The sequence below is a fragment of the Aythya fuligula genome, chromosome 5 (assembly GCF_009819795.1).
Source record: "Aythya fuligula isolate bAytFul2 chromosome 5, bAytFul2.pri, whole genome shotgun sequence".
NCBI classification, from domain to species: domain Eukaryota; kingdom Metazoa; phylum Chordata; class Aves; order Anseriformes; family Anatidae; genus Aythya; species Aythya fuligula.
The window spans coordinates 63844512-63856887 of record NC_045563.1 but is presented as its reverse complement, the minus strand read 5'-3'; the positions used below and the strand labels follow the sequence as shown (position 1 = coordinate 63856887).

General features: G+C 38.3%; 1 protein-coding gene across 9 annotated transcripts in view; it reads left to right on the top strand.

The window, feature by feature from the left end:
- The window catches only part of GALNT18 (polypeptide N-acetylgalactosaminyltransferase 18), a 309298-nt gene that overhangs the window by 239074 nt on the left and 57848 nt on the right, over positions 1–12376 (top strand). For all 9 annotated transcript variants that reach the window (XM_032187763.1, XM_032187764.1, XM_032187758.1 and 6 more), the window contains one exon: positions 2415–2529. In XM_032187763.1, coding sequence (XP_032043654.1) covers positions 2415–2529 — 115 coding nt within the window. The remainder of the gene's footprint in view (positions 1–2414; positions 2530–12376) is intronic.

Here is a 12376-nt window from a genome sequence, read left to right as displayed (position 1 = left end):
TATCAGCTTAGACATGTGACTGCTCTGATCCACGTGCTGATCGTTAGAACAGGATTCAGAATTGGGAAGTAGTAGCTAAAAATTCACAGGTTTGCCACGGACATAAAAAGGGGTGGTAATTTCCACATCATTAGAAGGGTTTCATAGCATTAATGAACTGTGTTATTATTATGAAAATGCCTTGAAATATTCTACTAATTCCTGGAGAGGCAAACCTTCTATATTAATTATGGTTACTTTTTAAGTTAAAGGTACCTAAGCTCATAATGACGAGCAAATCTTCTGTTCTGTATTATATAAAAACTATGCGCTTTGTGAGTACTGTGGAGCAAATACCCTTTAAGAATATTGGATGTTTACATTTTTCCCTAGCCATTTCTCTGGAGCCTTTTATTCAGTGAGATATGCTGTGCACATGTGATGGATAATTAAAAAAAAGAAACAAACAAAAAAAAACAAACACCACATGTATTGATGGTGTCTGTCATGCCTCCAAATATGACTCTAGAATTATAAAAAAGGGAAGCAGATGCTCTGAAAAATACTTCTAAAAGAATGTCAGAAGCAACAGTTAACTTGTTTTCTGTCAGAAGCAACAGTTAACTTGTTTTCTTCATTCATAAATATATCAGAAATGATTGTTCACTGTTGTGAAGTAGGGAGTATAGCACTTCAAGGAACAAATGTATAGAATTATGTAGAATTTTACAGCTTGTGATTAAGACGTCCTATAATCTGTTTGAAAGCAGATGTCTACACGTACTGCAGCTTGAATGTTTCCAGAACCACAGAATCATCTAGGTTGGAAGAGACCTTGTATCATCTGCAAACTTACTGAGGGTGCACTTGATCCCCTCACTCAGATCATTGATAAAGGTATTAAAGAGAACTGGGCCTAGTACTGAGCTGTGGGGGACGCCACTAGTGACCGGCCTCCAACTGGATTTAACTCCATTCACCATGACTCTTTGGGCCCGGCTATCCAGCCAGTTTCTAACCCAATGAAGCGTGCGCCAGTCCAAGCCAAGAGCAGCCAGTTTCTTGAGGAGAATGCTGTGGGAAACGGTGTCAAAAGCTGTACTGAAGTCAAGGTAGACCACATCCACAGCCTTTCCATCATCCATCAAGCATCACTTTATCATAGAAGGAGATCAGGTTCGTCAAGCAGGACCTGCCTTTCATAAACCCATGTTGACTGGGCCTGATCGCCTGCTTGCCCTGCAAGTGCCGCGTGATGACTCTCAGGAGGATCTGCTCCATGAGCTTCCCTGGCACTGAGGTCAAACTGACAGGCCTGTAGTTTCCTGGGTCTACCCGCCAGCCATCCTTGTAGATGGGCATCACGTTTGCTAGCTGCCAGTCAACTGGGACCTCCCCTGATAGCCAGGACTGTTGATAAATGATGGAAAGGGGCTTGGCCTTTTCTTCCACCAGTTCTCTCAGCACCCTTGGGTGGATCCCATCTGGCCCCATTGACTTGCGTACATCCAAGTGCTGTAGCAGGTCGCCAACCATTTCCTTGTGGATTGTGAGGGCCACAGTGTGCTCCCCATCCCCTTCCACCAGCTCAGGGTACTGGGTATCCAGAGAACAACCGGTCTTGCCACTAAAGACTAAGGCAAAGAAGGCATTAAGCACCTCAGCCTTTTCCTCATCTCTCATCACTAAGTTTCCCCCTGCATCCAGTAAAGGGTGGAGATTCTCCTTAGTCCTCCTTTTCGTGTTAATGTATTTACAAAAACATTTTCTGTTGTCTTTAACGGCAGTAGCCAGATTGAGCTCCAGATGAGCTTTGTCCTTTCTAATTTTCTCCCTACACATACTTACAACATCCTTATAGTCCTCCCTAGTGGCCTGCCCACTTTTCCATAGATCATAAACCCTCTTTTTTTCCTAAGGTGTAGGCACAACTCCCTGTGCAGCCAGACAGGTCTTCTTCCACACCAGCTCATCTTTGGGCACATGGGGACAGACCGCTCCTGAGCCATTAAGATGACCCTAGCTTCTAGCTAAACTTAGAAAACCATGCATCATTGGGTATCCCTTTTAATTATCACAGACACCTGAGAACTTAGTAGGGATAGACTACTCCACGTTTTGGCTACAATGGCTGGTGCCTCAGAATCGAAGTTGCAGCTGTTGGGTCTACTCTTTTTTAATCCTTATGTCCTGCCTGTTGTGGTGAATGTGTTTGTCCAGTCATTTTGAGTCTCTTTTCTTCCAGTGCTTTCTTCACTACAGAATCAAGAACATTAGAAAACAAAGCTGAATAAATCTATTTGAGGACTACCTTCTTAAGAATCCGTCTTGACACACTGTTTGACCCAGCAATGATAAATATAGTCAATTTTGGAATAATAAAATTGTTTGTATTCTGTCTGTTAATTTTGCTTGCTCCTGTTTTTTTCTTCCAGAAGTCCTGCATTGATTGGGTGCTTCATAGTAGACAGAGAATATTTCCAAGAGATTGGCTTACTAGATGAAGGCATGGAAGTGTATGGAGGGGAGAACGTGGAGCTTGGGATCAGGGTAAGGAATGTAAACAAACATCAGTGGTGGCTTGCATTAAAAAGTACGACATGGTCTTTATTATAGGGGAAAAAAGGAGTCACATATGTATGGGTGACAGCATGCAAATAACATGCATGCTACTGCTATGTAGTTGTAAGGATTGTTGTATTTGAGAAGGGGAAAAATATATCTTAAAAAAATCTCTTAAAAATATAAATATATCTACAATATTATATTATGTTGTGTTTTGTTATATTATATATAAAATATATATAAATATATCTTAAATAATATCCCATATCTTTTTTTTAAGAACTTATATGGAAAAATAATATAAATACAGAATTTGGTATTATTCTGCAGAGATGATACCTAAAAATCCCTGTGTACCTATGATCCTGAGCTCAGTAAGGAGGATAGTTTCTCATAGATGTAATGGGAAAAGCCTTTCTAGATTAATTTGTTTATTTAAATTAGGAAAATCACTATGGAGCAAGCTGAAATATACAGGCATTTATGCTGCCTTCCCTCTGCAAGGGTATTAAGGTATTTATAAAGTACTGAAGTTGCACAAGTGCACATATTTTCTTCTTCCATCTGTTTACTATGTGTAGTATTTCGTGTGTTTTGTGTACCTCTTTCCATCTCTCATCACAACTAAATGCCATCCAGAAATAAAGTGTTGCTCATTTTGAGAATCTTTCATTTTTTTTGATACGAGAGAAATTTCTAGATTGATAGGTGGTAATGAAAAATGGAATGATGTGTGTTATAAGAATTAAATTCTAAACCTTGCTATTGAAATGTTAGTGGAAGATAGTATTTTGTGCTTTTTGGTTGCCAGATTAAAAATATAGTTATATAAAAGCAAAGTAAAAAAAAAAAAAAAAAAAAAAAATCAAAAAATAAATAATTCTCTGATGAGACTGTGAGATATAACCAAAAAATACTTCTGGGTTTCTGCAATTATTTTCCTCCTATCTCTCAGAGATAAACTATTATTGCAGGAAGACTGAAAGGCAGGTACCCTCTCAGTTACATTAGAGCACAATTGTAAGGATAAGGACAGCGAAAACCAAGTCTGCTTCTTTTAGTAACACCATTCTCTTCACTGGGAGGGACAGAGAGCCTTATTCTGCTCCTGAAACAGAATTTTGCAGCTCAGTGTTTCAATGAGTTGAAAATTAGTGTCACTTTGATTTTACTCTTCTTTCCACAACTGACAAAACTGTAGTCTCCCTGTGAACATAAAGAGTTTTATCTAGTTCTGTATCACGAGATATATGCTATCCAGTCCGTTAGACTTAGCCTTGCAGAAGTTGATCATGATGAGTACTTTGATAGACAAGACCAGAGAGACAGAAATCTCTGTTTAACTGAAACTTTGGAGTAGACTGGATCACTGGAATAAGACCCAACACTGCTCTGATTTCCTTATGGCCTTTTTTTTTTCCCGTCTCCAGTGAAGCAGTGCCTGACCTACATAAAATACTTTCATCTGCAGCAGATTGTCATGTGCAAGGTAGTGTAATGTATGCTGCCTCATCTAACTTTATCCTGACTTAGATCTGTGTTCCTAGCTGTATCAAAACAAATCACTGAGCAGAATTTTCAACAGTTTATTACTAACTCTTTTCACAATCCTCAGCATATCCCAGATGATACCAGAATGAATATAAATGTACAGTGCAATATTAGAGCTTCTGGAAATTATAGTATTTTTTCTATAGTTGTTAAGCTTCATGAGCAAGCTCCTTTCCTCAGCCATCTGCTGCGGGTGCACACCTGTGACCATACAGTTTCTTGACAAAGTACATGTGGCTGCTAAAAATGTGCTGTCACAATGCGGGCAGCTGTGCCATCATCCAGTTGCATCCTAAGCACTCATCCTTAGTGGTTTTCTTTTAGATAGGGCTATGCAGAAGACTATGGTCAGAAGGTGATTGCATGCCAGATGGTCTGTCTTTGATGCTGAAATATACCTTGTCTCTGCAGCACAAAAATATTTACCTCTAGATTACCCATGTTGCTTTCAACTGCAGCGCTTATGATCAATCAATACGGATTTTTCTCCAAAAGCTACATTATAATTACAGAGTCGGTGCAATAAATAATGTTTCCATTTTAAAATGATGCTCTCCAGTCCATGACTACAGATTGCTCACTATGCTTCATCTTTTATCACTGTTCTCCTTTTTTAAGAAGCATCAAGCTTCATCTAGTATTCTGCTGTGTTATGCATTATCATGTAGGGATGGAGAAGCAGACACCAAGTGTGCTCAAACTGGCCTAGTGTCCAGGCTGTCCAAGAAGCAGGAACATAGCCTGTTCCCTTTGCAGTATTTACGTACCGGAAGTCAATTCTTTCATTGAGAAAATTCATGTAATAAGCATGTAAGAACAAATATTTACAGGATGAGAACAGTTAAACATTCAACTACAGAAAGACCAGTAATAGAAATGATCATTTGAGCTACTTGTTTATCTTAAACACGTTAAGTAGAACAAGGTCCTGCACCTTATATTACTGTTTTGTTCCAGAGGATATAAAACTGCTGTTAGCCAAACTCACGCATATCAGCTACAACATCGTATAATGATGTAGATAAACTGGTATCAGGGTGAACTTGGTACCTCTATGCCTATGCACAGTCAAAGACTTATTCTCCATTTGCTTTGTTAGCAGCTGCATCTTCAATGGTGTGAAATGAGATTTAATTTCCTAGCTGAAGTGCTCCTGAGAAGCAAAGTATACCTACTTAGGATTTCTTCTCATTATAAAGGAGAAAACACCTGTCTTCTGAATTCTTGAAATGGTGTGTTTTAAAGTAAACTAATGGAGTTCTTACTGTGTACAGCCAGGAATTAGATCCTGAGGCAATGGAATCTTACCCCAGAATCCTCTCCTAGGAGGTATTTTTGTCACCTCATTATCTGCACAAATGTCTAGTTTTTTGTGTTACATGAGTATATGAAAATCTCAACTATTGGAAACTGTAGCTGAAGCCCCCATTGTTGGTAAATTGTATCAAACCACAGAAAACAGGTCTTTGAATGGAGGTTTATTCTCTTCACTCTGATGAATTAGTTTATTTACTCAGCACTATTTGTCTCAAATTTGTGGTATTATTTTAACTTCTAAGATTTTTACCTTGTCTATGGCTTTGTAAGAATATTTGTGAAACCTTAAACATATATTATCAAATACATATTAATAGAATTCTGTTTCCATGAGCTAGAAGTTGACAGATGAGTTCAAAGTAGGAATACATTTTAAAATCTTAGAAGCAATGCTGTATTTTCACCTCAAGCAAACATTTTCTTGCAAAGCTATTCGTGTGACCTGTAACAAAATAAAGACTGGCTGGTTGATGCAAGACTTGGCAGCACCCTTTTGTGCAGCTCAGTCTCTTAGTCTGGGATTGCTGAAAGATTCATTTACTTTGTCCCAGAATCATATTCTTAAATTCACATTGGGATGAGTAATGATTCCTTTTGGATTATTTTTGATCATTCCCAATTAGATGGACCTGTGTGCTTTGAAGGGACCAGATTATATTTGAAGGGCAAACTGGAATCACACTGCTTATCCAAGAGACCAATTACAAACTCATAGTTTGTATAAATGTGAGTATAAGGCTGGGATTTTTCACCTTTATTTAGACTCTCCTTTCTGGGCTGTGTTTGGACAAGCTATACATGCAGTTACAGAAACCCCTACAAATACATTGCAATAAATTAGGTACAATCAATTAGATCCTGTACTAGATGGTTCAAGACTAGTTTTCAGTAGGCTTCCTAGAAGCATCTTCCAATTTCTACTGATGTCGGCAGAAGATTTTCTATCAAGAGCAAGCCTGTAGCAATCATTTTGTCTTTTAAAGCAGCCTACATGTTTGATGAAGCTTCCAAATACTGTGTTACAACAAAGTTGTTTGTACTACTTTTAGAGATGCATGAACAAATATTCAGTGATTTGCCTCAGGTCACAAACTGAGTCATCATCAGAGTCAAGGGAATGTAAACCCAGGCTTTGACTTAGAGTAATTATGTGTGTCACAAAGACTTTGTGCTTGCAGATGAATTTATGTTCACAGAGATATAATGGATCTGTTAAAAGGGTAAAATAAACTTTTGTTAGAAGGTAATAGCTCTTTAATGGAAAAGGAATGGGTCTTGCTCCCACTAAAACATATATTGGACTCTACTTTTATAAAGTATATTGCCATAGTGAAATTAGTTGTATTTGCGATTAAATTGCATAAAAAATACATTATCTTCCTTTCCCAGTAGTCTAAAGGTTTGTTTGTAGAGTTTAAGCAAAACTGATCCTGATGCTTTTTTTTTTTTTTGTTGACAGAGAACTAGAGGGTGGTTTATGAACAGAGAAGTAGGAATGAGTAACATGATCAGAAAATGTTCCAATGTTCTTGGGGGTATTGTCTATATGGTGTTTTTATGGCAGTGCAAGCAGATTTGAAGTCTATCATGCCCTTCTTTGATTTTATTTTTTCCCTAAATGCCAGGGCTGACTTCCTTTTTCTGTATTTTTATTTTTATTATTTTCACAGAATCACAGAACCATCTAGGTTGGAAGAGACCTCCAAGATCACCTAGTCCAACCTCTGACCTAACACTAACCAGTACTCCACTAAACCATATCACTAAACTCTACATCTAAATGTCTTTTAAAGACCTCCAGGGATGGTGACTCAACCACTCCCCTGGGCAGCCCATTCCAATGCCTAACAACCCTTTCAGTAAAGAAGTTCTTCCTAATATCCATCCTAAATCTCCAAGTGATTTGGCTCTAGCTTGATTTATCTTTTTTGTTTGTTTGTTTGTTTGTTTTTGTTTTTAAATAGCTCTCTGCCCCAGCATTTGGGATCATAATTGTTGATTGCTGGCTAGTTTACCCACTCTCTGTCATATGGTGCCTAAAAGCCTATCGATGGCTTACATGTCCTATCATTTCTGATCGAAAGTATTTGTGCATCCCTAGGGTTTCTCACCAGAGATTTCTTTCTGCTAATATGCCCTTATAAAAGTGTTCCTTTGATAATCGCAAGCAAGTGCAACTGTTTGCATTTGCTCCCAAATCTCCATGCTTATCTGAAAACTTTTTGGGCTTTTTCCTTTTTACATAGAAGTTTCCAGCAATTTTACCTGTCAGTGTTTTTAATATCAGCCGTGAATAACATGAAATCATTTATATTACATGTCAAAAGACATCAAGGAAAACTTTGTAACACTGTACAAGTTAGGCTGTAGTTTCACAATACATCAGTCTCAAACAGCTGTCTGGTTTGTATTTTCTCCTCCTTCTTCTTGCCCTCCTTTGTTCACAGGCTTGCATTCTGCCCGTGCTTTCACTGTGCCAGCATAGCTGTCTTAATGGCTGCTCTGTATGCTGTGTCTGTAACACCTCCAGTTCAGATATAAACTATACATTTTAACTTTTTTTTTTTTTCTTTTTAACTGCAGGATTTTTTACGTTAATCAAGTTGTGATTTACCATGGTGCCACACAAACTGTTGTGTGAGGAAAATTGAGAGGTCAGTGTGCCAAAAGGTAGAAATAACTGTGAGGGAACAAAAAAAAAGTTGAAGAAGTTTTTCACCCAGCTGCTGTGTGAAGCTGTTTGCATGGAGAGAGCACTGGGATGTGTCATGTTTGCATAACATCCCTTTTTGTCCTTGCTGCTGGGTCGCCTTTCATGGCACTCCACAGAGCAATATGGATGTTTCCCTAAATTCCCTTCAGAAAAATGAATCTAGATGTTTCCCATTCTTGCACTATCAGCCATCATAACTTGCTGTGGTCTTAAAGCCATATTGTAATATAGATTTTAATAAGTAGGCCCTAACCCTTCCCACTGGGGAATGATTTGCTTTATAGAAAAAGTCCTTAATGTAAGATCTCGGGTACTGTTGAACAGTATTGGGCTGGTGATGTGCAGAAGAAGAGAACTCAGAAGTACAGGAGTAACAGTCAAGTTGCTACTTTGAGATACCACTTTTTAACATTGTGATATCTATTTAACTCCATTTTGTGAATTAAAAAGAGAACATTACTAGACCGAACTCTTCAAGAAAAATTTCTAAAGATTGACCAAACCTTACTTCTTAAAGGGATGATCAAATGCTCTCATAGCCCACACTTTCACCAACATTAAATAAAATAAATAAATAAATAAATAAATAAATAAATAAAGTGTTTAACAATGCAAATAGGGTTGAAGAATTTGCCTAGCACTCTGTGTAACCAGATTTTGTTTTGGAAATTACTTCAACTTTTCCAAAATTTTGTTTTGGAAATTACCTCACTGTATTAATATCCTCAATATCAAGATGACACATACTAAAATTCCCTCTTATCAAGGCTGCCATTTTTTTCAGAAAAATAAGCAGCCTCTATTTAGTATAAAAGAAGCAATTGGCTTTAAATTGTCATGCCTCTAAATGGGTGCCAGTCATGACATAACAAACTGGCTTTCAGTGTCTTGTTCTGTTTTTGTGTCAAGTCTCCAGTAGAATAATTGTTGTTTTTTTTTTTTTCCCCCATTTTGCCCATGAATGCCTCAAGAGGTAACCTGCAGCTACAGCATGTCTAATTATACACACAGACAGCATTACCAGTTTTCCAGTGAATCATTTTTGCATTTTTGCTCTTTCTGGAGATTAACAGTTCCCACAGGAAAGTAAGTGATTGATACTGCACCAGCAGTACGTGGCATCACTCTACCCTTCAAGGAAGGAAGAGGCTCTTGGAGGTTTCTCACAGATGTTTTTTCACTGCTTACACCTGTGTGGTTGCACATTACCAGCTGGGCATTAATATAGACATGTGGATGCTTTAAGAAAGGCAACTGTTTTTTGCAGTGGTTCAGAAAGGAGTAATACTATTATAAGTCAATATGCACTTAAAAGTCTGTGGACTTAGGTCAGATGGAAATTAATTAGTGCATTATTATAAGCTAGCCTGATGTTTAATATCCCTGCTTTTTATGTCATAGCATGGTGGAAATGACAGTCTAGCTACTGGTATTACGATCCTTCATGGATTAATCTGAGAAGGTTCCATGTTCTTACTAGTTTTAAGTTGATATGTGTCTGGAATTTAAACTTACAGAGAGTTTTTAGTTCTGCAAGGCTGTTTGAGTTTGATTGAGTAATCTAACAAAGATCAGAGAAAGACCTATGTGAGAAGGCAAGGGATTGTTGTGTTGTAACAGAACTGATTAGGTGACCAAGATGGATTCTGCCAGGATCAAGTATGTTTGGGTCAAAGCTGCAAAAGCTAAATACCATCACATGTCACAGCGCTTTTAGCTTGGTGTTGTGGTTTAACCCGGCCAGCAGCTAAGCACCACACAGCCATTCACTCACTCTTCCCCCTCCCTCTCTGGGATGGGGGAAGAGAATCAGGAAAATGAAGCCTGTGGGTTGAGATAGAGACAGTTTATTGTGAAAGGGAAAGGGAAGGGGAAAGGGAAGGGGGAAAGGAAGGGAAGGGAAGGAAAATGACAGTAGTACTGCTACTAATAATGTGTACAAAACAAGTGATGCACAATGCAATTGCTCACCACCCGCTGACCAACGCCCAGCCTATCCCCGAGGAGCTGGTCCCCCCACCCCAGCCAGCCACCCTTGTATATTCCATACCATGACCCCAGATGGTATGGAATACCCCTTTGGCCAGTTTGGGTCAGCTGTCTGTTCCCTCCCAGCTCTTGCTGCACCCCCAGCCTGCCCTCTGGCAGGACAGAGCGAGAAGCTGAGACGTCCTTGGCTTGGTGTAAGCACTGCTCTGCAACAATTAAAACATCAGCGTGTTATCAGCAGTCTTCTCATCCTAATCCAAAACATAGCACCCTATCAGCTACTAGGAGGAAAATTAACTCTGTCCTAGCTGAAACCAGGACACTTGGTCTTCTGGTACCAATGAAGTCTTCAGGATTAGTGCAAGATTAACAAGGTTGATCAAGCTGAGTGCACCTGCAGCAGAGGAGAGGGAGGCAAAAACATCAATGAAGGGCAATGCAGTATGTTGCTCTGTGAGTACTTAACCAATGTTGATCTGGTAATTCAGTTTACTTCATTTTAACCTTTTAGGGTAACAAGTGATTTATTTGACTTCCTACTCTTGACTTTTACTTGGCAATGTAGCAGTGATTTATGTCAGTTACTTGCTGTGCCTAGCAATGAGATAGACACATTTGAAAAAGAACAGGATGAAGCCTTACACCCTAGTGATCCTTGAAGTGTGTTATCTCCTGGTAACACAAGGCATAGTGTAGTTTCCTGCAATTATGGAACAGCAACACAACATACGTGGTTTAACAATACATTGTAAAAGTTTTACAGCTCATGAAGGTAAGTGCAAAATTAATCCCTGCAGAACAAAACAATTTTAAAAGTACACAATGAAGCAATTAACTAAAAGGGGAAGAAAACTACTGACAATTAAATATGGGAGGAATCTTTACATGTATTGCTTTTTCAATTATGATGTTTTATAAAGGCACAATTAATGTTAAATGAGGCCTGTGAGACAGTTAATGATGAATTCAAAAGCAAGATTTAAGGGAAAATTTACATTTTAAAAATCAAGAGGACTTCTAGTTATGTTAAAGCCTTTTTATTTTCTTCTAAAAATTCTTCTAGATTGTGTGTGGGGTGTTTTTGTAGGCTGTTTACAGTTCCATATTATCAGCTTGGTTCTGGAGAAAGGCTGTCATCACACATGAATAGATAAGTTTACCTGAAAGCATGAAAGGCTGGTATGATGATGAGAAGTAGAATAGTCTTCAGAAACCTCATAGGGCTTCAGTAAAACAGATGAAGTAATTTTAAAAATCTCTTTCCAGTCTCTGATATACAACAGAATGCATGCTGTTCTGAGCTCTGACTGTTGGTAGTCAATTGAAATCGTTACACCCCAATTTCCCACTCTGCAGGAGTATACACAGGGTCATGATTTTCTTCTCCAGCCCATTCAGCATCTAGAAGCAGGGAGTAAAACAGAGCTTCAGTAAGCAGTGTTTTGTTTGTTTGTTTGTTTGTTTGTTTTTTCTCTTCCTGGCTTGCCTGTATTCTGATTTTTCAAATTCTGCATTTACATGACTCAGGCCAGGACTCTGCGGTTAATTCTAATGTTATGGCAGACTTCTTCAATGGGAGGAACCTGTTCAGGAACACTGCAATAAGAATAACTGCACAGGGATTCTTGGTGAATTTGGGGAAGGTTAGCCAAACCCAACAGTACTTACTGTAACTATTACAATTATTTGGTGAACGTTATCTGACTTCAGTGGAGATACACCTAAATAAAGATTCATGTGTTTCATCTAGGGACTATAGTTTTTAGGATTACAGAGCCAGATATACAAATATACATGACAACCCCAAAACCCTCAGGGTCCAATCCAAAACCCACCATATGCTACTGCAAACATGAACGTGGATTTCAGTGGGTTTTGTATGTGACCATCCTCCCTATCCTTTCTTCAGTCAGTTGTCAAAACACCAAAATAAAAATGCAGACTCAAAATCGTCGCAGACCCTGCTCATGGTATGGAATAACAATAGCTTTTTTCAATTTGTCTGTAAAGCATCAAGCTTATTATTGGCTAATGCTAAATGGTTATTGATAATGTCAACGGTAAACATGATTCAGAATTTTTTTTTTTTGCATTAAATTGTTACCCAAAATATATGTTTAAGATAATTGGTTCCTATTTGTTTGTATCCATAGTAGTAATTAATTCACACTGACTTTTTGTTTGTTTGTATTTTTCTTCAGGGTATATCTTTAATGAGTTCTTCTAATTTCATCTTTAGCAAACTTCACAGAAGCTAGATAT